General features: G+C 40.2%; 1 protein-coding gene across 1 annotated transcript in view; it reads right to left on the bottom strand.

Annotated features, from left to right (window-relative positions):
• DYNC2H1 (dynein cytoplasmic 2 heavy chain 1) overlaps positions 1-26,642 on the bottom strand; it is a 367,402-nt gene that overhangs the window by 335,307 nt on the left and 5,453 nt on the right. Inside the window, exons 4-18 of the mRNA XM_029911951.1 lie at positions 26,190-26,308; positions 25,210-25,354; positions 22,624-22,856; positions 22,164-22,298; positions 21,958-22,071; positions 21,657-21,768; positions 21,330-21,454; positions 11,419-11,594; positions 9,617-9,812; positions 8,938-9,033; positions 5,379-5,531; positions 5,164-5,262; positions 1,479-1,618; positions 1,164-1,392; positions 372-499 (exon numbers count right to left, since the gene is read on the bottom strand). Of these exons, the coding sequence (XP_029767811.1) occupies positions 372-499; positions 1,164-1,392; positions 1,479-1,618; positions 5,164-5,262; positions 5,379-5,531; positions 8,938-9,033; positions 9,617-9,812; positions 11,419-11,594; positions 21,330-21,454; positions 21,657-21,768; positions 21,958-22,071; positions 22,164-22,298; positions 22,624-22,856; positions 25,210-25,354; positions 26,190-26,308 (2,200 nt within the window). The remainder of the gene's footprint in view (positions 1-371; positions 500-1,163; positions 1,393-1,478; positions 1,619-5,163; positions 5,263-5,378; positions 5,532-8,937; positions 9,034-9,616; positions 9,813-11,418; positions 11,595-21,329; positions 21,455-21,656; positions 21,769-21,957; positions 22,072-22,163; positions 22,299-22,623; positions 22,857-25,209; positions 25,355-26,189; positions 26,309-26,642) is intronic.

Here is a 26,642-nt window from a genome sequence, read left to right as displayed (position 1 = left end):
TACTTATTAACTGGAACAGTACTTAGTCAATTCAACTGTTAAGAGCTGCAAGCACTATGCCTACTGTATGTGTTTGATCAGGCCTTAATCTATAAGGGCCTGACTCAATTCCCATGAAGTCAATGGGAGTCTTTCAATTGATTTCAATGGGAGTTGGATTGGACTCAAAGTCATAAAGTTCTGTAACACTAATCTGGAGAACGAGGAGTTAAAAAAAGTATTAAGGTACACAGACGTTAAAAAGCAGTGCTGAAATTCTGCCTGATTTTTTTCATATAGAATGTGTATTTCTATTACACTATTTACACTACAGTGATTGGCCAGTGAAAGCGTCCATTGTTCACACACAAAAATGTTTAGGTAAACTGTACCTTGGAAGGCGTTCCACTTCTTTCCCTTTCCCTTTTAATGCTTTAAAGTTTTTTTCCCAATCTTGTTCACTAGAAAGATGTTTTTCCACCAGAGTTTCCATATCTACTTGCCCAATTATAATCCATTCCTTTTCAATATTGTATTTGATTATGAAAAAAATAAGTAAAATGTTAAGATTATGAAGCATTACTTGACGTTAATATTAATAAAAAGAGTAATCTATTTTTATGTTCTTAATCTATCACCCTTTCAACTCAATCATTTTAACGATAATAACTGGAGGTTCTCTTCTTCACACAAAGATATTTTACATTAGTCAGTGCTCAAATTAGAAGGCATAGACTGGTATAACATGGCCACACTTTTTAATGATACTGTAAAACAAACCTTGAACAAGGGGTGACGGTCTCTTACAATATTAAGATTTCAACAGGAACTACAAATATGCTTCAAGGTAGGCATGTGCTTAAGGGTTTTGTTAACTAGGGATGGACTTACTCATATGCTTAAAATTAAGCATATGTTAAGTGCTTTGCTTAATCAGGAGCAGAATGTTCAGAGACCGGGGTGCTGGAACAATTTTTATATTGGGAGTGCTGAGAGCGATTGAACGACATTGTGAACCCTGTATATAATGGAAACTACTTCAAGCCAGGGGGTGCAGTTCCAGCACCTACGACAGAGACTAACAAAAATCAATGCTCCACTTCTTCTAAAATGATTCATCCCTAAAAATAATTGTAATTAGGTCTAAAACAAAAAGTCTGACTCAATCAAAATACCGTACAAACCTTAAATTGGTTTGAAACTTCTGCCAGTCTTCTGAACAAATCCTCTGCTTTATTGAAAGTAGTCAGAAATCCACGTGCATTTCTTTCAGTCATAATAGTGAAGATGGACTCCTCTTCTGTTTCACTCACTCCTCTAAACTGATTTGGAATGGAGATGAATCTCTTCATTTCTCTGTAGTATCTAGCTCGTACTTCTTCAAAAGGGGGTTTGAATTGTAATCTTCCTTGTCTAGAAAGTGAAACAAACCATATAAAAATTAATATTTTAGACAATTTCCAGCTACAATATTTTAACAGTAGGAAAAAATATCTTACTTATAAGTTAAATCAATATTTATTTCCGGTAGATTCTCATTGAGTGCCTCCAAACCCATTTGATATTGATGCTCCAGAGCTTTATAGAGTTGATGATTCCAGTGCTGTCTCCATGCTTTCATATCACGAGGAAGGAAACCCTAAAATGTAATAACATTTATTTAATTTACATATCTTTCCTCAGTGCATGATGAGACTGTGGCACTAGTGCCACAAGATGTCACTGAGCCCAGGAACTTAGTAAGATTCAAAGAGGGACTAGATGTTTATATGGATAATAAGAAAAAGTGTTATAACACTTAGTGCAAACAAAGAGTTGTTAGGGATAAAAATATCTCATGCTTCAGGGCTTAAGACAAACTCTATTACATGTTAGGATGAGGTTTTTATGGAAGCAGATTGTCCCACATCTGTCTATTGTGGAGTGCCCGCACCTTCCTCTGAAGCATCTGGTACTGGCCACAGTTGGAGACAGGATACTGGACTAGATGAGCCAGAGGTCTGATCTGGTATGAAAATACCTATGTTCCTATGATTTAGAAGCCTATCTTTAGGTACCTGTTTTTGAAAATCCTGTGTGATTTCTTATAACTTAATAAATACATTTTAGATCTTGTCTCTCAAAGCAAGGACATTAGTCACTGAAGACAGTCTCTACAGGATGAAAGCACATTAGCAGGAGTGATTAAAGAGAATTTTACTGGAATCTGTTGTATTGCACTGTGAGGAAGTCTACAGCTATAACATGTAGTTCAAAGTCAGTAAAAAGTTACTTTGTAAACCAATTACACTACTGCAGCAAATTTTCAAAGGACAAAAGGAATGATAAATTTCTTAACTGATCATTCTTTTTCTGTTAGCAGTTTCTCTCCTCATTCATCACAAATGGATTATTCCTCTCACCTGTGGAATTCAGACAGTCTAATGTTGTTGCTGGAGTCTCCAGGTCTGAGCCCAGCCCTTGAACTAAGGCCCCCCAGAAGAGTTCTTCCAAAGCTCTAGAAACACTCCATCAATTAAGAAACCAATTTAAAATGGTATAAGGTAACCTTAAGGAGGCAATTGTGTTTAAGTCCCTCTTTAGAGAAAAATGTTCACATGTTACAAATTGCATTCTGGTCATTTACCAGACTACCAGGGTGGGGTGAATGAGGAGAGTTGTTAACCGGAAGAACATTATCAGATAAGAAATGTCTCATTCTGCTGCATAGCTACTCTCCTCATACATAATAAATGGGAAGTAGTGAACAGTAATTCTCAGAAGTGGAAGGAGAGAACAAAGCAGAATTGTAATTATTATTACAGCATAATAATAAGCAGAAATGGAAGTTCCCCCACATGATACAAAAGCTTTGTAATTTAAGGAATTATTTGCAGCACCTTTCTACTAAAGGATGGTTCTGCAGAGGAATGGAAACCCACTTTGCAAATCTTCCTTGGATGAGGCTCAGACTATTTCTTCTCACAATGCAATTAAGTACCTTGTAAAGGGAATCCCAATTCTCTTCATGAATGGTTTCCCAAATGCACAGCATGTCAACTGGTACAGGATTTTAACATCTTGCTTCCATAGAGGCCCTAAGGCCAGGTCTACACTACCGCGGTAGTTCGACGGCTGGCAATCGAAGTTCCGGGTTCGATTTATCGCGTCTGGTCTGGACGCGATAAATCGAACCAGGAAGTGCTCGCCGTCGACTGCGGTACTCCAGCTCAACGAGAGGAGTACCGCGGAGTCGACGGGGGAGCCTGCCTGCCGTGTGTGGACCGCGTCTGAACCGCGGTAAGTTCGAACTAAGGTATGTCGACTTCAGCTACGTTATTCACGTAGCTGAAGTTGCGTACCTTAGTTCGAATTGGGGGGTAAGTGTAGACCAGGCCTAAGACCCTGCCATTTTGAATGGAATAAGATGAACAGGGGAAATTGGTGTGTATACTCTGTATGCTTTAGAGCTCTAGCAATTCCCATTTATGCCACAACCTTTCCAAGAGAGTGCCAACGTTTGGAACAAATGATGGGAAAACTATTTCCCAGGGACGGTGGAAAGAAGAATTTACCTAGGGCAGAAAGGTTTCTGGAGCGGTGAGACATTTTCTCATGACAACAGCAGTTTGGCTCTTGTATAGATAATTGAACTAATTTCAAAACCTGTCTTTTGGAGGTAATGGCAACTAAAAAGGCTGCCAAAGGCTTGTCTAATCTATCAATCTGATTAATTTTGACATGTGATACTCAGTTGGGGAGTCTGATATGCCTGTCACACCATTATCCTGTTATGATGTTTGGTTTTAGGACCCCCATTAAATATCCTGGAGGAACTCTAGTGCAGCTGAGGTCACCAGAACTTTCTGATTATTTTAATTATTTACTAGTATTATGGTAACATCTAGATGCCAGAACCCCATTGTGCACAATCATTTAAGGGTATAATCCCATAACTGCTGATGTCAATAGAAAAACTCCCATTGACTTAAATGGTATCTCAAAAGAGCATTCCTTGCTTTGTCGTATGTAATAGCAGTGTCACCAACTCTTATTGTTAAAATATAGTACTGTGTAATTAGTACTTGGCAGGTAAGGAAGGGAAAAAAAACCTCATCATTATTTAAAACAGTGGTCACCAACCGGTCAATTGTGATCGACTGGTCGATCCTGAAGGATCTCCCAGTCGATCACGATATCTGGCTGCGCAGTGGGGCTGCCGCTAAGACAGGCTCCTGGCCTGCCCCGGCCCCATGCCACTCCCAGAAGCAGTCAGCACGGCCCCGCGGGCGGGAAGGGAGGAGAGGCAGGGGTTTCCCTCCGCACCTCCGCACACTGCTCCTACCTGTAAGCACCGCCCCCACAGCTCCCATTGGCGGGGAATGGGAAGTAGTGGCGAATGGGAGCTGCGGGGGCGGTGCTTGCAGAGAGGGGCAGCGCACGGATCCATGTACTGCCTGCCCACTCCCAGGGGCCGCAGGGGCGCGTTGGCGCTTTCCAGGAGTGGTGTGGGGCCAAGGTAGGCAGGGAGCCTGCCTTAGTGGCAGCCACACTGCACCACTGACTGGGAGCCGCTGGAGTAAGTGCTGCCCGGCGAGAGGCCACACCCCAACCCCCAGCCCTGATCCCACTCCCAGAGCCAGCACCCTGTACCCCCTCCTGCACCCCAACACTGCCCCACTCCGGAGCCCCCTCCTGCACCCAAACTCCCTCCCGGAGCTTATACCCCTCACCCCCTCCTGTACCCCAACCCCCTGCCCCAGGCTCAGCCCAGAGCCCCCTCCCACACTACAAACCCCTCGGCCCCAACCCAGAGCCCACACCCCATCCCAAACCCCTACCCTAGCCCAGTGAAAGTGAGTGAGGGTGGGGGAGAGCGAGTGACAGAGAAAGGGGGGGATGGAGTGAGTGGGGCGGGGCTTTGGGGAAGGGGCGGGGCCTCAGGGAAGGGGCGGAGTAGATCCTGGGTTGTCCTTAAATTCAAAAAGTGATCTTGGGTGTAAAAAGGTTGGAGACCACTGATTTAAAAAGTAAATGCACGTCTAAATTTGAAGTCTACACATATATCCTATGCTGCCTTGGGATCATAGATTTTTGGAACAAAAGCTTTGTAGTTCACCTTTGCATTTTTATTATTAATTCTTCGTTACTGAAAATTCCATTTAAAATTACTTCATAGCCTACAATACAATAATGAAACCATGCCTGTGACTCAAGGCTGGCGAAACCAGTTCTAAGTTCCTGTAGTCCATCCTTCCAACGCTGCTGCTGCCGCAGTAGATCAATGTTCATGAGAACTACAACCTGTAAAAAAAAGAAGTTTAAATGTGCTAAATATTGTACTATTAATTTGTCATCAGTGAAAATGGAAGAAAGCACGGTCCAGAAAATGTTATTTCAGTTTTATTATTAAAACATACCTTTTCAATGAAGTTAGTATGCCACTTCCTTAGTTTTCTGTTTTCAGTGGAAAGCCGTTCAGCAGCAGCTTGTAGTTTTTGAATATATGCTTCTAATTCTTTAGGGTTATCCCATGTTATCTGTGTCTTTCCCCCAGAGCCAGCTTTCGAATGCTGGGGGGAAAAATAAAAAAGAAAATATTTTAAGGTTTAATGACAAATACAGAGCTAAATCATCAGTTTGCAATCTAGCCCATAGTAAGGGACAGCTTCAGAAGGAGATTGTGACTTTGAGTCAATCTCTCTCACTGTCTCCCTACAGCTCCAGGAAGGAGTATATTGTCGCAGCATATGCTCTGTAACGCACCAGTGTAACTAAACTAGTGAGTGGCTTAAGGGGGGAGGAATCAAGGCTCTGCCCACTCCCCAGCAGCCTGACAGAGATGGAGGACCTAGCCAATACGCTCAGCCTGGAATGCCACAGAGATGCCACACATCCCCTCTGCTCCCTTGCATCTTTGCTCAGAGTGAACCATGAACTGATCCACAACTACTTATTTCTCCAAATTTACACGTTCTCCATGAAAATAGTAACTGTCCAAAAGTACATTGTAAAAAATTATATTTTCAGACAATCTGACTTGCAGTTTACGTGGATGATGTAGGCATTTTTGTACTTTTCCTTGTTTTTTGGAACATGTCTTGCTAAGGTTATATTTTAAAAATCATAGAAGAAGGGCCATGTTTGCATGAAATTTTGAATACATTCCTGACTTAAGAGATGCAGCACATGATCTGCAGCCCAGGGAAGGGGGGCCATAATGGCTTTAAGCCACCTTTGTGCCCTCCAATCCTGGGCCATTTTGGGGGCTGGAGAGACCTCCAGTGCAACCTATAGCTAGTCCTGGAAGACTGTCTAAGTTACAGCAGCCTCCCCAGACTGCCTTATGAGCCACAGTGGCCTCCAATCTCCACAACACTTCATGCTGTGACCCTACCCCTGACATGTCCCTCCCGTCCCCAGCTTTGCCAGGGCTTGTGAGGGGTTCTCTGGAGGTAGTGTTCCAGCTGCCTTCAACAGTGCTAGCATTGGGGAACCTTCCTTAATTAGATATGGGGCTCTTAGAGCCTCTTTGCAACATAAAGGGGCTCAAGCAGAACAGAGGATCATACCAGACTATACCTAGGAAACAGTGAAACTCATGACGTACAAAATGCATGTCAATGAATAAAGTAAATAAACAGCAAAAATAGAGGAAAAAATTCTTCAGTCTTTCCCTTATAGTAATCTCAAGAGTTATCTGTACCAGTGCTATGTTAAATAAATTCAGACAGTAGGGTAAAGTTTTAAAGTGATAATGTCCCTTTAAAGTAGGGAATGGGAAGGAAGAAAAGGAAAAAAAATACATTAATGTCACCAATTTGGACACTTTCTAAAAATCTCTCTATATTTCAAACTCCTTAAAGTAAGGTTCTAGTACGTCCTTTAAAAAATGGCGAGCTTCTTCTTAATCAACTGTAAACCAACACCTTGTTCACAAAACAAAAATATTTAAGTCTTTGACCATTAACCCACAGTAACAAATAGTATCCATAAGTGAAAAAACAAATGCACATAGAGAATTTTTAATTTTTCATCTACAATTATAAGCTGTTTATTTTCAAACAGTCCAAAATAGTCTCAGAAATAATAAACCTAAAGAGGGAGAGAATTCCAAAAGCCACATTTTTTGATGATCTACATTTTTAGAGACATAAGAGCTAAACTATTCCTTTTAATTAATTTCATTTAAACACATATATGTATCATATGTACTAAATAGACAAAAACTGTTAAAGAAGAAAGGGGTTGCATTCTGCAATACTCCACAGAAGGTACAGGCTCACGTATCTCTCTATTCTCAAAAACAGCAAAAGGTTGAAAGGACATCCACAAGATATATTTTACTTATTTTTATATGTGTAAAATATATACCACCCATTCTCTGGACATATGTTCATAAAAATTAAAATAATATACATGATTTGTCAAGACATAACAAATTACACTTTTACCCCAAGCTGGTCCTTATAAGCATCACCTGCAAGCCTCCCCACCACACACATACACACCAAGCAAAGGCTTAAGTAACTATGTGGACCTGACAAAATGCCCTAAAGGGAAACAAAATCAAGCTATTTTGCGCTTAGAGGAAGAGTACTCATGAGCCCTTCAAGAAGAGTAATCTGCCTCCAGCCCCAAAATGTTCAAATCTGAGGCCTGTCCTCAGCTGACCTCAATAGTCATAGTGATAAATAGAGAGCCTCTTGGAAAACTAGGACCCAAATCATATACTGTAGTGCTTTATAGTTCAATACCAATCTTGAATTGCACCTTGTCATAAACATACAGCTAAGGGTAGCATAAAATCCCTTTTACCCTGTAAAGGGTTAATTCCTCTTTTACCTGTAAAAGGTTAAGAAGTTCAGATAACCTGGTTGGCACCTGATCAAAAGGACCAATAAGGGGAGAAGATATTTTCAAATCTGTGGGGAAAGGTTTTTGTTTGTGTCTTTGTCAGCAAGGAACCAGGGCAGGAAAAATACATCTCCTTAAGCATATCTGGACTAAGCATCTAGTATTGCAGAAATAGTAAGTAACAGCAAAGAAATGTATTAGATTATCTTTTGTTTTAGCTTGTGTATTTTCCCTGTGCTAAGAGGGAGGTTTATCCCTGCTTTTGTAACTTTAAAGTTTTGCCTAGAGGGGAAATCCTCTGTGTTTTTGAATCTTTTGTTATTCTGTAAAGTACTTACCATCCTGATTCTACAGAGGTGATTCTTTTACCTTTTCTTTCTTTATAATAAAGTCTGTTTTTTTTAGAATCTGGTTGGGTTTTAGTGTCCTAAAACCCAAGAGTCTGATCTGTGCTCACCTTGTTACCTATCTGGTTGGTAGAGTATTCTCAAGCCTCCCCAGGAAAGGGGGTGAAGGGCTTGGGGGGATATTTTGGGGAAACAGGAAGTCCAAGTGGTCCTTTTCCTGAATCTTTGTCTAACTCACTTGGTGTGGCAGCATACTGTTCAAGGACAAGGTGGAATTTGTGCCTTGGGAAAGTTTTAACCTAAGATGGTAAAAATAAGCTTAGGGGGTCTTTCATGCGGGTCCCCCCCATCTGTACCCTAGAGTTTAGAGTGGGGAAGGAACCCTGACACACCTGAAAATAAATAGGAAACAAGTGAAAATTTCTGAGAACTACTGTAATATTTTTCATATCACCACCCTTACTGAAGCACACAGCCACATTCTGCCCCATCTGTAGCTTCCAACTGGTCTTTAAGGGTAAAAAGCACATTAAAATAATCAAATATGGAGGTAAAAGAGGCATAAGTAACTGTGGAAAGAACCGTATCTGAAAGAAATGGTCATAATTGTCTAGCTAAATGCAGATGAAAGAGATGTTCTCGGTCAGTTATAAAATCTGTTCTGCAGAGATGTTCTGCAGTTATAAGATCAATAGGCTAATAAATATTCACAAAAAGATAACAGCACAGGAAATACATTGCCAAAGCTTAAAGCAACAAAGAAGGATTCCTTTACCTTAATTATCTGTTCAAATGCTAAGGCAGACTGTAACATCATTGGCTTCTGACTCTGAATCATTTGTTGATCAATTGAATTGTAAAAATGTGCCACCTATAAAACAGACAGGATTTACTATTACGTATAAGCAGCATATTTCCATTTATATGCCAATAGTTTTTAATACTTGTAATATATTCCTGAGAGTATTGCCAATTCCAATATTTTCAAGACTTACATTTTATCAATATGATTGTTAATAAGATATTTAACGAGTATGTATAATACGCCATTTTAGAACATGTCTCCCTTTAGTGGCTGGCCCTAGCAATTATAAGTTTGTACCTAAAGAGGTTATATTTACCTTAAGTGGAAAATTGCTAATGGCTCTCTTTATTGTAACATCTCATAGTCAATTTCAAAAACAGGTTAATTTTTAATACTGCACTAAACATTTGTGTGTGACTATATCTTTATTTTTGTTCAGTTTTTAGGATTAAATTTATTTCCAATATTATCATCATTCAATGTTATTAAATTGTTCAAGAAACACATTGTAGCTTTAATAAAGATAAAGGTTTACAGCAGAAAGCTTATTAGCCTGATAATCATAATGACAATATAATGGTCTGGAAATACTCTACCATTAATGCATAGAAATCAGTACAGATAGTGGTTATGGTTTATTATCTCATACCTGCTTGAGGATAACTGCTTGCTTGCAGAATTTTTGTGCAGTGTTTGCAACTTGCTGTATTTTAGCAGGAATAACAAAGCCAAGTGCAGATAACTGACGCACTTCTCTTAGGAGAGTCACCAAACGATCTGAATAATGTATTTTTAATTCTCCATCACAATGATCCAGCTCCATAATAGGACTACTAGCTTGCATGCTAAACCAAAATTAATATTAAAAATTACCGAGTATGATTTGTCCAGGATCCTTTCCAAAATTCCAAAATACTGGATAACATTTACTTTTTTTCTGACTATTTTTTATTTTAAAGTTGTTCATTCTATGATTCTGTGTGTTAATCCGGTAACCTCTATCCAAAACTTCTGAAGACTAGCAACACATAACAGAACTCCATTTTAACATTTGTTTTTACTCAGAAGATTGTCAGGCATGTTATAATACACCCTGTTTCTTTAGTTCCCGGCCAGGGCTACTCTGAGCACTCTTTGGATTCAGAACCATGCAAGGGACTTCCAGTCTGAATGTGACACTACCCCTCCACTCAACCATGTGAGATGGAGGAAGAGAGAAACTCCAGGGCAAAGCCAGCCTGAGCGTCAGAAACTCGGACCAGCAGCAGCAGATACAGAAACATTTGCATCAGACACAGCAACGCTGATGGGGGAAGAAAAGATGAGATCTATTTTTCCCCAAAAAATCCCCTACACCTAGAACTGTGCAGAGAGGACTCCCCACCTCTGGGGACACAAGGGTTCCTCAGTCATTTTTGCTCATGGAAAGTCTATTATTGTATGAGAACCAGCCAAGGGGCATAGACTCAAGCTAGCAGAAGCATTTGCAGCATTCTGTCAGACACTAATAATGTCATCAGACTATCTTCAGTTTTTAGATTTGATAATCTCACTCCTGTGCTAACTGGCTGTATGTATCGATCCTCTCCCAGAGCGCCTCAGGTCATTTCTCTTCAGCTTTATTCCTTTTGCCCTCCATGCTCCCCTTTCCCCACCCTCTTTCCTCTGCCTCATTACCCTTGCCACCCTCTCTTCAATGCCTGCTCTCTTGTTTTCGATTTAGCTAATCCTCTCTCAACAAACCCATTTTAAAAAAAGCCTAACAAAAAGCAAAACCTTGTGAAGCTAAGAAACAAGATGTTTGCCAGGCATCACACTGTTCATTTGGCTTGTTTGTTGTAACTCTTCACTGTTGCCAATTCTCATGTGAAATGTGAGACTCTCATCTTTCATTTTTTTCAGATTAAGTTGGTAGCCCTCATGTTTACAGAGCAAAGCTTGAAAGAGTAATCCAAGGGTGTCTTAAGGGTTCAAAAAATAGAAGGTAAATAAAAAGAACTGCCCACCCCCACATTTTTTTTTAAATCTCATGATTTTAAAGATAATCTCATGAATGAGTATTTTAACTGCTTTCCTCAATCCATCTTCTGTCTGCCTTGTCTATCTAGACTGTGAGCTCTAAGGGACACTGACGACCTGTTATCCTATATTTGTCTAGCAGCTAGCACAATGGAACTCCAATCTCATTCAGTCTCTAAGAACTACTGTAATACAAATAACAAATAAAAATAATAAAAATATTCCCAAACGTATTTCATTTTGCTTTACCAACCAAGTCTGATACAATCCACAACAATGAAGTGGCTGTGAACTGCCTTATTTTATTTCTCTTATTTATTCTCTCTTTTACACCAGAGCTTCACTGTATAGGTCTTCATCAGCTCTTTTTAGATTACACTGTAATACAGACTTTGGTAACAGTTCTTACTGCATACAATATTTTATACTTACCAAAGTCCTGACCGGGGATTCGACAAACCTGACTGAATGTCCCTGGACCAACCATCAAATTGTTCTTGTTCGTAAACCTTAAACTGTTCTAAAAGATCATCTGCATTTTGACGGAATGTTTGAAATCCAGATAAGTCAGAAAGAAGAGCCTCTGCAATCTTGATGGCATCATCAACCTTAAACACAATCCCATTTGTCAACGATGAAAGGGGCATAACTTCTGGATTGTATTTTTATTTTAGACACATCATAATAACTACAAAGATCATTATTTGCAAAACACAAAACATCTAAAGACAAATTGTTATAAGTGGAGTTCTCCAAGAAAGGAAACTTTTGGTAAAGCACATTGTTTTCAAGGAACATTTGTGTTCCCTCTTTAAGAGCCAGATATTATATGTCACAGTCCCTACCCACAGGGTCCTTTTCACCCTTTACATTAGTTCTTTTTGAATCTAACACGAACATACTGTAGTCACTTACTCTAGTATAAACTCCAAACACTGACCATTAAAAACCAAACATTAAAAGATATCAACACTACATACAAAACTTCCATTTACAAATTTTAAAAAAGAGCACAGCTGCAGTTACCTAAAGACCTCAATGAACATTCAAAATCTTAAGGAACAGGATTTTGTCAAAATCAAGGGAACCTGCCAGTGGGCTTTGAAATCTGCACTACAGGCCCAAGCACAGAGTACAGTGAAGTGGTGCAGATGACGGACTGTAAGGAAGGTTAGTACAAGCCCTTTAATATTGGTGGAACATGGTGATCTACCCCTATTTGATTATCAGATCCAGCTAGGAAGGGGTGGGTAATTCCTATAAAGAACTGAGATGGCTTAGTTGGAGGAGAGCTTCAGGAAGGAATTTGGTTCCTGGGGCTGGTCCTAGAACAGGCGGAATGAGACACAAGGGGAAAGGCCTTTGGGCCCCTGCTGCTTGTTTTGGTCAGGGGAATAAATGAAGGTAACTGAGTTCTTCAAGTGAGCTCTGCATATTCACTCTCTGGGGACCTGCACCAACCCGTGCAGCAGGATGGTAGAAATTAGTAGCAGTGACCGCTAGGTGACCATGCTCCCCCACCCTCCCTGTCTAGCGCTCAAACGTGTTTTGAGCATATGAGTATAAAGAGGGTGTGCCACTGTTACCACCTCAGTTTCTTCCACCACTAAAGCGGAAAACCACTGATATTTTAATTTGGACTCTGGAGGAGTGGAGAAGGTGGGGGGGGCTATGAATATGCAGAGTCCATCTCAAAGAACTCTGGTTACAAATAGGTAACCTTCATTTCTTTGAGTATTCTCTGCATATTCCCACTCTTGGGGTAGTTTGGCAAGCAGTACAGTAAATTGGATGGAGGGGTGCAGAGTTCTAATTAAACAAGGATTGGAGTAACGCTCTACCAAACTGGGCATCCAACTTGGATGCCATATCCAAAGTGCAAGGCTTCGCGAATGTGTGAATAGTAATCGACCTAGCAGCTTTGCATATCTCAAGGGAATGTGTTTATAAAAGCTGTAGATATAGCTACTGCCCTAGTAGAATGAACTCTAAGCAGAGTAGGAATGGGAAGAGAAGCTCCTCAGTCTATAACACTCTTCAATGCACTGTCTAACCCACCTAGACAGGAACTGAGATGAAATGTCTTTCCCTTTGACTTACCAGCATATGAAACAAATAACTTAGAAGACTTAAAACTCTTTGTTCTATCTAAGTAGTACGATAGTACTGTCTTGACATCCAACAAATGTAACCTGGCCTCCCTTTTAGATGAATGAGGCTTTGGAAAGAACACCAGTATATTAATAGTTTGATTTACCTGAATCTCAGAAACTATTTTAAGAAAAAATTTAGGGTGTGGCCTAAGAACCACTGTGGCACACTGTACCTCATAATGACACCCTGTAACCCCCATATTCATTATTCATATGTGGTTGTGATATTTCATCCAAAGCATGCCGTGTAAGGTATCATATGAAAGGTCATGATCTGATGAAACTGCTTGTTCTGTCTCAATATGCATATCATTAGTGTGTATAAAAAGTTATGAGATTGTGCTGTATGGCTGTTATTGAAATATGCTGAAGTTTGCTAGTGGCATGCAAAAGATCCCTGCCCAGGTAGGGTGCTGACCACACTGTGTGACTCAACTATGCAAGCACCACACAAAGGGAACTGATCTTTCACTGTGACTTTTTCACTTTTCACTGTGACTCAGCAAAGCCCACCAGGACATGTCTGGGCTAGTGTCTAGCGGTTAGGATTCCTGGTTTTCACCCAGGCAGCCCGGGTTCGACTCCCGGTGTGGGAAGCAGCCACCTCTTTTATGGGGGAGGGATAGCTCAGTGGTTTGAGCATTGGCCTGCTAAACCAAAGGTTGTGAGTTCAATCCTTGAGGGGGCCACTTAGGGATCTGGGGCAAAATCAGTACGTGGTCCTACTACTGAAGGCAGGGGGCTGGACTTGATGACCTTTCAGGGTCCCTTCCAGCTCTATGAGATAGGTATATCTCCATATTATGGGCCAAGGGTATAAAATAAAGGACAGTTGAAGCAGACAGGGCCCTTTCTCCTCTAACCACCTACACTGGAAACAACTGGGATGCCAAGAAGATTAAGATCATCTGAGGAGTCTTGTCCAGACTTCAGGAGGGAAGTCTGTGCATTAAGGACTATAACATCCAGTGGGGTGAGAATAGTGCCTGATTCAAATCCTGTTTAGTTTATAGACTATAGATTGGATGAACATTTTTATTTTCTTTGGTGACCATCTCTGTTCTTTTATGCCTACCACTTATAACCACTTAAAATCTATCTTTCTGTAGTAAATAAACCTGTTCTATATTTTACTTAAAACAGTATATCTTGTTGCTTGGGAAACCTCAGCTCAGGAACAAAAGCTGGTGCATGTCTTCTCCACATCGGGGGGGGGGGGGGAAGGATTGAGTTACAAACTTACACTTCTCAGACTTCTGATCAAAGTAGGACAGTAGTACGGCTCTGGAGCCCTAAGCTGGGGAGCTGTGGGAAATTGGCTGGAGCCTCTCTGTTGCTGCTTCATGATAGCATTCAAATAACTCAGCTGGGTATGTCCCTGCCTGTGGGTGTCTGTGTGAGTGCAGTACTTGGGAGAGGTTTGCAGCTTGTCACAACATATCAGTATGAGAGGGAGCCCAGGTTGGTAAGCCAGAGGTCTCAGCAGTATCCCAGTTCCAGATTGCACCACGGGGAACCCGTCACAACCATCTTGTCCTTACAAAAAGTACTAAAAGGGCGATCTATCACCAATGCATGTAGTTCACTAATTCTTCTGGCTGAAGTAACTGCTATTATAAAGGCCATCTTCACAGATAAATGGAACAAAGAGTAGCTCACTATAGGTTAAAAGGGTTGTGACTAATTGAATCAAAACTAAATTCCGATTCCATGGAGGAACAGGGTTTCACACAGGGGGACACAGGTTCAACGTCCTTTCAAAAAGTTCTTAACCAGCATATACATAAAAACAGATTTGACAATTACATGATTATAGTATGCTGCTCTGAGTCGGACTGCCCTCAGTTTTGAATACATTTATGTGCAACAGATTCTTTGTCGTTCCAAAGGCCTTGAATGTACAAATTGCAAAGATGTGCTCCCCACCGTGTACGTATTATTAAAAAAGGAGAAGGTGGGTTGAACAAAACTCCCTTGAGGACATTTTGAGGTTCCAGTCACCATCTTAGAGAGAGAAAAAACCTTCTTCAGAACAGAGAGTACTTTCTGCATACTGTTCATAATGGGTCTGAAATTCCTAAGTAGTCAGTGCTGAAGAGGTCTCATTCTGAGCCTGGCATATGGAGTCACATAGGTCATGGATGCCATTAGATAAACTACCTTTTCACAGGGATATTGAAGCATATGGTAGTTTTTAATTTTTAAAACCTCTTCCTTTTATGGAGTTGAGAATCACACCAATGAATGGAATCTTTTGTGACTGTGTGAGAAGAGACGCTTTTTAGTTTACGAGAAGACCAAAGGTTCCAAATAAAGAATGAGTGACCAAAATGACTTTCTGTAATTCTTCTTTTGAGGGAGCCTTCAGAAGCCAATTGTCTCAGTACAGAAATACAAAAAATGCCTGTCTTCTCAGATATGCTGCAACCAGAGCCATGCATTTGGTAAAGACTTTGGGTGTGGTTGAAAGTCCAAACAGTAGGACTCTGTACTGGAAATGGTCTGAACCAACAGAAAAACAGAGATATTTTCAATGTGAGGGTCTTACTGAAAGATGAATCTTTGAGATTGAGATCACCAAACCAATTCAAAAGTGGACAGGGAATAATTAATGCCATATTCACCATCCTGAATTGAAACTTCCTGATGAACTTGTTTAAAGCTCTGGGGTCTAGAATTGGTCTGAGGCCTCCATTCTTTTTAGGGGGATTAGAAAATGCATGTCTGTGGAGAGTGATTGCTAAAACCACAGATCTTAATGTGGTGTCAAAAACATCAAATGATGGCCTCAGGACATGTTTTGCCACATGTTGGCCTTTCATAATGAGAGCTGTTGTTAATCTCCTCTGGTCCTCTGAGAGGTTCTTGGTTAAAACAGATCTTCTCCCACAAGTGAAATTGATATCTGGCCATTACTGCTTGATAGCAACCATACGCATATTTAAAGAAAGCGATGAAAAAAATTCTTCTTAGAGAGTCCAACTTTTTTCCTTCTTTGTCATAAGGAGTCAAGTGCTGAAGACCTGACCTGGATCTTGGACCTGATGCTGCTACCACAAGAGAATTGGTTTGAGGGTGCACATGAAAACAGAAAAACCCTTCCAGTGGGATCTGATATAATTTATCTGCCGTTTTTTAAACTGATTGAAATGAAGATGGATTTGACCAAGAAGATTTTGCTGGTTGCCAGAGACCTTCCAATATAGGCAATGACACCTTATTCTTTGCAATAGAACACAAAATATTGGATGTGTGGCGTGACAGGTTCGGTCACAGAGACCCCGCGGGACTGTCACCTGATGTGCTGGAATTACCTCTAAGCCCATTTTCCACTGCCAGCTTGGGACTCCAGAACCCTGCCTTATTGAGCCAGACAGGCTAGTCTGCTGCAACACAGACCCAGGTCTGGTCCACGCCGCTAAAGCTGCAGACGTTAACCAAAAACTGCTCAGCAAGTCACCTATCTCCAGCACCCAGTCACCCAGTTCCCAATGGGATCCAAACCCCAAATAAATCTGTTTTACTCTGTATAAAGCTTATACAGGGTAAACTTATAAATTGTCCATGCTCTATAACACTGATAGAGAGATATGCACAGCTGTTCGCTCGCCCAGGTATTAATCACTTACTCTGGGTTCAATAATAAACAAAAGTGATTTTATTAAGAATAAAAAGGAGGATTTAAGTGGTTTCAAGAAATAACAGACAGCACAAAATAAGTTACCAAGCAAAATAAAACAAAACACACGTCTAAGCCTAATACATTAAGAAACTGTATACAGGTAAATCTCACCCTCAGAGATGTTCCAATATGCTTCTTTCACAGACTAGACTCCTTCCTACTCTGGGCCCAATTCTTTCCCCTGGTACAGTTCTTGTTAGTTCCAGCTCAGGTGGTAACTAGGGGATTTCTCATGACTGGAAGCCTCCTTTGTTCTGTTCCACCCCCTTTTATATCTTTGGCACAAGGCGGGAATCCTTTGTCTCTCTCTGGGTTCCCACCCTTCCTTCTAAATGGAAAAGCACCAGCTTTAAGATAGATTCCAGTATCATGTGACAGGTTCACATGTCCTGTGAGACTTCATTACTTACTCACTGGCATCCACATATACAGGAAGGCTTACAAGTAAACAGAGCCATTTACAACCAATTGTCCCAGTTAATGGGAGCCATCAAGATTCCAAGCCACCATTAATGGTCCACACTTTGCATAGTTACAATAGGACTTCAGAGTAATACTTTATATTTCTAGCTTCAGATACAAGAATGATTGATACATACATACAAATAGGATGAACACACTCAGTAGATTATAAGCTTTGTAATGATACCTTACAAGAGACCTTTTGCATAAAGCATATTCCAGTTACATTATATGCACATTCCAAGCATATTTTCATAAAGCATATGGACTGCAACATCACATGTGGCTTCTTTCAAAGCTACTGATGTAATATTAAAGTTGATGCCAACCTATACACTAGCTTATGAAACTGAACTGTGTCCTCAGAAGGAGAAAATGCTATAGCTACATCCACATTTTCCATTTTTTGTTGTTGAAATTCCTGTAGAGGAAATGTTGTCTGATGCTCTCCTCATTGTCTCCTGTGGTAAGGATAGGGAACATTCTCTAAGTGTCGGATCCTTACCCCTTAGATCCGCAACCCTCAGATCCATCAGTTCCAGTGAAAGATGTAGTGGTTACGAAGATTCATGCTTCCTGGAGTGACAGTGGTAAGCAGAAGTTGGCCAATATGTCCCAGGCATCCAAGGCAGTATATGCCAATCCTGCTAGTCACCCCAATCCTATCTCACATACCTTGTTTGGAACACAGGGTGCCATGGAGGGAAATTCTCATCTGTAAATGGTCAGATCATAGTCTTGCTTGTTGGATCCAGCCCTATATCTGATTGCAGATCCTATCCCAGATCCAAAACTGAAGCCCCGCAGGTGAAATGACCTCTGTGGGGATCTGGGTCATGTAGCATGGTGACAAATCTCTTCTTAAAGTTGGAATCTTAGGTGGTGGAAGAGACACTGGAATATCTCCATGTTTGGTGTCCCATCTCAGTCTTTTATCACAAGAACCATGAGAAATAGCCAGATCCGTTAGTAGATGTGAATCTGTACCATGACAGTTAAAGTATGCTGCTGAGCTGATGTGTTCAGATCTGATGACCTTTCCTTCAGATCCATATTTCTAGAATGGATCTACAGATCTACTATCCTTTGGTCTCAGATTCGCATGTGAACAGTCTGATGAACTACCAGGGATATGTTTTAATTTAGCTTTCCATTTCCTCTGAAACGAGGCAGCCAGTTCCAATAAGTTATTTGGACCCTTAGGATGACTGTCCGAAACGGGTTCCACAATTAATAATAAATGTATTAATTTTGGAGTCAGATCCAAAGGCTTAGGAACTGTCAGATCCACCAATCTGGAACTGGAGCTCAGTGCCAAGGTGGAAGACTTCATTGTTGCAATTTTCTTGGATCTAGATGTACTCAGAGCTGATTCAGGCCTCCTATCCTTATTTTCAGGTCCTTCAGAGTTCTCAGATCCCAGAGGCTTGACAGACAAAACCTCCTGTAATAAAAGGGCCTGAACAGTGCTTAATTTGTGCCAGGGATTGCCAGGGCTGAGCCCTGGCACCACTAGGCTTGAGGGTTCATAGCCCCAGCACCTCTGGACTTGCCGCATCAGTTATGAATGTAAAAAAATCACTTGAGCCACAGCACCTCTTTCATTAAAAATTAAGCACTGGGCCTGAAGTCTATTTTGTCTTTCCTTCTGGGCCCAACGTGTGAAAGTATTACAGGCAGCACAACATGCTGGTGAAAGGTTCTCCCCCAAACACTTTAGACACTGAATATGTATGTCAAATGCAAAGAGGATTGCTGGGAAAGATGTGCACCACCTGAACCCATGTTTCTTCATACTGGGATCATCCATACTGAACTATAAAACTATACCTTAAAACTATGAGGTAATCTAAATCTGGCCTAATTTATCCTAAAACTAAGTATAGACTACTAACTATAAAAACTATTAACTACTAACAGCAATGAACTAATAGGAAGGCACTATCAATCAATACATCTTTGAGATCCAATGGTTCATATCCTTTCGCTGCTGCTGTTGGAAAGAACTGAGGCTGCAGTGGCACCACAGCTCCTATATATTCATGCTCTTAGAACGCCCTCAAGTGCCAAACAGGGAGCATGGGCACCTGACCAGCACTGCTACTAGAAGCTTCTACCATCTTGCTGCACTAATCAGCAAAAGTCCCAGGAATGGCACTATGCAGAGGACACTTGAAAAATTGTAACAGAGAGTCCTGTGGCACCTTTAAGACTAACAGATGTATTGGAGCATAAGCTTTCGTGGGTGAATGCCCACTTCATCGGATGCATGGATCCGACAAAGTGGGCATTCACCCACGAAAGCTTATGCTCCAATACATCTGTTAGTCTTAAAGGTGCCACAGGACTCTCTGTTGCTTTTTACAGATCCAGACTAACACGGCTACCCCTCTGATACTTGAAAAATTGTGTGTAACTTCGCAAGTTTTTTTTATTTGAAGAATAAAACTGCACTGAAGGAAGGACCTGAATAGACTTTTGGGTGTGGCATGAGTCCTTCTTGGGTTGGGGGAGACAGGCCAGCAGATCTACAACTGGATAGTCCAAAAAGCTATCTAGCATCCTCTTTACTGTGCTTTTTGGTTAGAATAGAACACAGCCTCTTTGAAGCCAGCTGGTGCCTTGTTAGTTAGTGTGCCCTGGACTTGGGGGACCTAGAGCACAAAGAAGATTACAATACAATCACGGAGGACATTACAAAGCTTTGGTTAATCTGAATTTGGTAAATCGGTATAAATTCTCTCTCTCTCAAGATAATTATGTTGATAGATTCATCTCAGTAAGCCAGAATGAGGTCTCTATTATACTGTCAAATATATTAGGAAGCAGTGTTTCTCCCAGGATCTTAAGAAAATGAGAAGATGAATTTCAACTGAGTGTCAAAAGCATAAGGAAATATTCAGAGGGTCTGAACACCTTTTTCCATCACTTTTAAAAATACCTTTTTATGGCATGTATGTTTAAAAATGTGCCTATTCTCATAACTCTGTCACAAACTGCAATTTAAGTAAAAAGTTTAAAATACTAACATGCCTCTGGCATTTTTAGAAGGAAAGCAGAGCAAGTAAGCCTTTCTCAAAAACCGAAAGTATGCCATTGGCACAAACATAAGTGTATGTATAAAGAAGTGATGGTGCATATGTTATAGCAGATGCTACCTTCTGAGTTGGATTTTAGAATGTCTCAAAACTTGAAATGTTTCCTCTAAAGTCAAATTCATCAGGACATGTGAATCCAGTGTATGAATCTGTACAAATCTTTCCATTCAATTAATTCATTTCTACCTGCCTTTTCCTTATTCCACACACTTAAATATGTTACATACTGAACACCTCACATGCATTTCTTTAATCTCAGAAACCCATTTATATAACAAATTATAAATGTGATGATAGCAAGGCACAGATATTGTTTGATATTATTGTTTGAATACAAACTAATCAAAGGCAGGGAATTATAGCTGAGCAAATACCTTTAACCCATCCTGTTGTGAAACAGAAAACACTAATGTACAGCACCCTGACTTTACTACAAAGAACCAACAATTCTGCTTTTTAATACGATACTGGGAACCCCTTGCTTGCACTGGTGGGCACTTACTCACATGAAAAATACCACTGATTTCTGAAGGACTACTCATGAGTTACTACTCGCTACTGAGAGTAAGTGGGTCACAATCTGGCTCATTGTAAGCCTTTTATGGGAACCACATGTGCATACTTGAGGAAGCAATCTAAGCCAGAGTGTCTACCACCACTGTAGAATTCTAGTCTTTCCCAGTTTTTGTAATACTCTAAAATATTTTTTAATAAACCTTGTTTAACATAAGAAGTTTTTCAATGTATTATTTATCCAAGAGAGAATTTTTGCATGTTGAATAAATGAAAAACTATTTAGCAAGAGTCCTACTGAAGAGGAACTTTGAACCTTTAACTCCAGTGAAGTCAACAAGTGTTCCAGATGTTGAGTACCTTTGAGGTCTTTTATGCCACATTGTTTAGTTGGAAGTCAGTATGCAGTGTCTCAACAAGAATTTAAACTATTACCTTCAACTGCAGTTGCCGCACCCAAACAATATTATTGACAACTTCAGAAAGATTTTTGCCTGAAAGTGGTCCAGATACATCACCAGGAACACCATGGCATCGAGCTTCAAAGTCTGTTCGAAAATCTGTATCAAACAAACTGTTCATGTTAGGCCCACAAAGCAACAGAACCAGTTAGCAATAAAGAATTATAGCTACAAACAACATACTAGACTTTTAAAAAAAAAAATGTGTTGCAAAATACTACTCCCAAAAGAAAAAAGACAAAGTAGAGAACAATTAAAACATTTCCAAATTGATTTTGAATTGTCTATAATACACTTTTACCTTTGACAGAGTCCTGAAGTCTTGCTAGCAAAGTTTCCCTTTCCAAAAGCAACTCTTTGCTAATGCTTGGGCGTTTTACCAGTTCCTTATATTTCTGAAATGCTTGAAACAGCTAGCATAAGAAATAATGTAAAGAAAAAAGATTATTTCTACTCAATAAAATGAAACATATTCTTAGGCACTACTGTTCATAAATCCTATATGTGATCATAAATAACTATTTCTTTGTCTTAAAATAACTATTTGAGAATTCTGCAACCTGATACATAGTAAAGCCTTTGTGATATAAAAATATTTTTACCTGTTGTGGACTGTCTTGAATTTCTGAAATAAATGTTTTCAATTTGCTTGCTATTTTCTGTTCCACTGGTGCAACAATTCTCTCATATTGAGACACTGCAGCTCTCCATAAAGGCTGGAGATAATGAACAGCTGTGTTAGTTTGAGATATGTTAATACTCACAATAAAGTCACAGAAATTATGTATAGAAAAAAAAATAATTATACCTCTGTGTAGGGGTTATAGTGCACAGGATTCAGGCCAGCAAAGGGTTCAAACACCTGAGCAAGGTGCAATGTTTGTTGTTCCCCCACTGGTAAAAAATATGCAAGTTTTTCATGAAGTGTTCTAATAGTCAGCACCTAAAACAAAAAAGTAATATTTTATTTATTGTAATGGGATTTTTATGTGTCCATTATTATGATGCCTGGGCACATAACTTACATTAAAAGCAAGAAATGCAATACACAGCACAAACTCCCTCATCTGTACCATACCACCCCATCACAAATAATACTTCCCTAGCAATGAGCTAAAGTCAAGTAAACATTGAACCCAAATATGTGTATTAAACCACGCTCTGATTATAAAAATGATGGGAAAATATTACAGTTTTATTTACAACTAAAAAAATCCTCTGTAGTTTTGTTTCCAACAAAAACAAATCAAAATTGACCAAACGAATACCTCATCAAGACGTTTTCCAAGTTTGTCTAATGATTCAGGAACATATTTCTCACTTTTCCATAGATGTGGTGTATATCGTTGCCATAGTTGTCCAGTTAGGTGATCACAGGCAGCTACCCACTGTTCACAAATCATGATACCAGCCTTCAGATTTTCTTTCACAATGTGAAAAGCATCCTCCCACAGATTCAAAGTTCCCATTTTTTTCTGAACAAACCTACCAAGAGAGCCACCTAAAACAGCACAAAAACATACACAGACCCAAATATAACAAGTATGTTTAAAATCCTTTCTTTATATTCCACAGCACTGTGCATTTACATTTTTAAAAGCTATTGAAGAGATATTTTGATACTAAATGCAAATCTCATAAACAAATAACTATTCACTTAGGGCCTGATTCTGCAATCCTTTGCTCACGAGTAAGAGCTACAGAACTGGAATCCTTAATAAATTAAATTATATACATACTGTGTAAGACAACATATTTAAAAATAAAAGTCTTAATGCACAGTTGCATGTGTTATGAGCATGTTGAGGACAATGCAGAGCTTTCCATCCTCTCCATGGCCTATGAAGGGAGGAATGAAATGAGGATTCATAGACTGCCAGGCCAAAAGAGACCACCATGACCATCCAGCCTGACCCCCCTACATGCACAAGCTATAGAATTTTTCCCAGAAGCTGAATTAAAGCACACATTTTAGAAAGATATCTAATCTCGTTTCAATAGGGTTACCATACGTCTGGATTTTCCCGGACATGTCCGGCTTTTTGGTCCTCAAATCCCCGTCCAGGGGGAATTGCCAAAAAGCCGACCATGTCCGGGAAAATACTAGTCCCCTGCTTACCTTAGAGCGGCTCCGGCAGGCTGCGAGCTGCAGGCGGATTCCCCCGCGGCGGCGGCTGCTGCTGCTCCGTCCAGACACCTCAGCTTTGTGTAGCTGAAGAGCCGAGCTGCCCGAGCGCTACCGGCTTCACAGTTTGCCGAGCAGCCCCCAGATCTCCAGACCCTGCGCCCCCGGCTGGGCGCTTCCCCTCCCGGGCTCCGGCTGCGCTGGGGAAGTGCCCAGCCGGGGGCAAAGGGTCTGGAGGTCTGGGGGCTGCCTGGCAAACCGTGAAGCCGGTAGCGCTCGGGCAGCTGTTTCGCGTGGCTGGGAGGGAGGAGGGGGAATGCGGGGCGCTCAGGGGAGGGGGCGGAGTTGGGGCGGGGAATTTGGGGAAGGGGCGGAGTTGGGGCGGGGCCGGGGCCAGGGAAGGGGCGGGGCCAGGGCCCAGTGGAGTGTCCTCTTTTTTTAATTTTTAAATATGGTAACCCTAGTTTCAAGGACTCCAAGCAATGGTGAGTCCACCACTTCCCTGGATAAGTTGTTCCAATGTTTAATTACCCTGACTGTTAGGAAATTGAGACTTATTTCAAGGTTGAAGTTGCCTAACTTCAACTTCTACCCAATGGATCTTGTTATGCCTTTTTCTGTAAGACTCTCCAGTATTTCCACATCTTTCTTGAAGTGTGGAGAACTGAACACAGTAGTCTAGTATTGGTCTTACCAATGCTGTGTGTACAGAGGCAAGGTCACTTCCCTATTTCTACTTGATATTCTCCTGTTTATAAAACCAATGATCACAACAGCCCTTTTTGCCACAGTATTGCACTAACAATTCATGATGACATGGATATCCACAATGCTCTCGAAGTCCTTCACTGTTTTCCAAAACAATCTCCCATCCTGCAGGTATTGTCTTCATTCTTTGCTCCCAGATGTATTACCTTGCATTTAGCTGTTTTAAAATGCATTTTGTTGGACTGTGACCATTTAAGCAGACTCAGATAACTCTGTAACTATAAGCTGCCTTTCTCATGATTTACTACCCCACCAGTCTTCATGTCATCTGTAAAGTTTACCAGCAAAGATTTTATATCATCATCTAAATCTTTGATAAAAAAATATTGAATAGCATTGGACCAAGAACTTATCCCTCAGGGACCCCACTAGAAGTGGCCCTGCTCACTGATGTCTCCCCATTAACAACCACATTTTGAGAGCTGTCAGTGACCCAGGTTTTAATCCATCCAATGTGTGCCCCGTTGGTTCCATATAATGCAAGTTTTTTAGTCAAAATTTCATGTGATACTGAGTCAAATGCCTTGGAGAAATCCAAGTATACTATATCAACACAGTTGCCAAGATAACAGGTCTGACAATACCTACATATCAGGAAAAGATATTGACTGGTATTAATTATATTTTTAGCCTCCAATTCTTTGTTCAGAGGGGTAGTCTGTTAGTCTGGATCTGTAAATTGTTGCAATTCTTTGTTGATAGTCCAGATTATTTTGTCTGGGAATGATGTCAGATTAATGAGTCAACAGTTCCATGGGTCATCCCTTTTACTCTTTTTAAATGGTGGAGCTATTTTGCCAGTCCTCCAATCCTTTGGATTTTCCCCAATTTTCCAAGGTTTGTTAAAACTAACATTAGTGGTTCAGAGAGCTCCTCAGCTAGTTCCTTTAAGTCTCCTGGGTGCACGTTATCCAGGCCTGTTGATTTGAAAATATATGATCATTTCTACCAGCAGCTTTACCTATGACATCCAAAAGATTTTGCATGCGTGGCTGTGGAAAGGGATCATGTTCTGTTTGTCTCCATACATCGTCAACAGTATCCCGAGTAGTCTCCACTAAGTCCACAACTTCAAATAAAGATAGACTATCCAAATTGTAATAATCCTAGAAATAAAATACATTTTAAAATAACATGATTGTGCTACTGATGGATTAGAAATATTTAAATTCTTTAGAATATATTCAAATATTTTTGTTAACTGAGGCATTTTCTTGTTTACAGATACATCAGGTCTTTATTTTAACACTTAAAAATATAAGGCACAATCCTGCAAAAAAAATAAGAATGTGAGTAACTTTATTCATGTGAATAGTCTCACTGACTTCTGTGGAACTATTCATGTGAGTAAAATGATTCAAGTGCTTCATACTTTGCAGGGCAGAGTCCACAATCATCATCTTGTTGGCAGGGGTTCTCAAACTGGGGGTGGGAACCCCTCAGGGGGTCCTGATGTTATTACATGGGGGTCGTGAGCAGTCAGCTTCCACCCCAAACCCCGCTTTGCCTCGAGCATTTATAATGGTGTTAAATATATAAAAAAGTGTTTTCAATTCATAAGGGGGGGGGGGTCACACTCAGCGGTTTGCTATGTGAAAGGGGTCACCAGTACAAAAGTTTGAGAACACTGATCTTGTGTGTTAAATAATAAAAAAATAAACTATCATCATCCCATTTTCAGCTGACAATCTTTTTACCATTCCTTTATTAATATTAATCTCTTTAAGACTAATTTTAGGATTGAAGGGGCCATATTCTGCTCTGAATCAAACTTGAGCAACCCCCACTAAAGTCAGTGGGAGATGCAGAAGAGAAACTGCAAGAAGAATTTTGCCCAAGATTTTGTACTTCTGAACATCTCATACAATTTCACAAGTTGAGTAAATTCTTTACTATGTTTGATATAAATACATCACTGAATAAATAAAAGAAAAAACATACTCTTGCAATTGCTTCAAACAGATCTTTAAAATGAGAGGCTCTCTCTTTGCTACATGATTTACTTCCACGATGAGCACGCTCTATCCAGAACTGAAACTCATCATTTGGTGTAAGTATTGCTGCAAATACAAAACAGAAAGCACTTAAATACATTATTCAGATACAATGCATAATAACAAAACATCTTTAGGCAAAACACACTTCAAAATGGAAAATTTTACTTTTGGGTTATATAATTCTGCTTCAACTTTTGGGTCTAGGTGTGATATCAGCTTAATATTAAGGCACCATACACTCAATCCTGATAGACAGTGGGTGCCCTCAATTCCTAACTCATAAGAGTATTCACAACCTTTCAAGGTCTATTCTGTTTTATTTAAGTTCTTCAATCACTCACATCACAGTGATAGAGACATGAATTCACAAATCTAATGAAATATTCAATTTTTAATT

Source organism: Terrapene carolina, unplaced genomic scaffold, assembly GCF_002925995.2.
Source record: "Terrapene carolina triunguis isolate 2854851 unplaced genomic scaffold, T_m_triunguis-2.0 Scaffold138, whole genome shotgun sequence".
Lineage (NCBI taxonomy): Eukaryota > Metazoa > Chordata > Testudines > Emydidae > Terrapene > Terrapene triunguis.
This window is presented reverse-complemented; position numbering and strand designations above follow the sequence as displayed.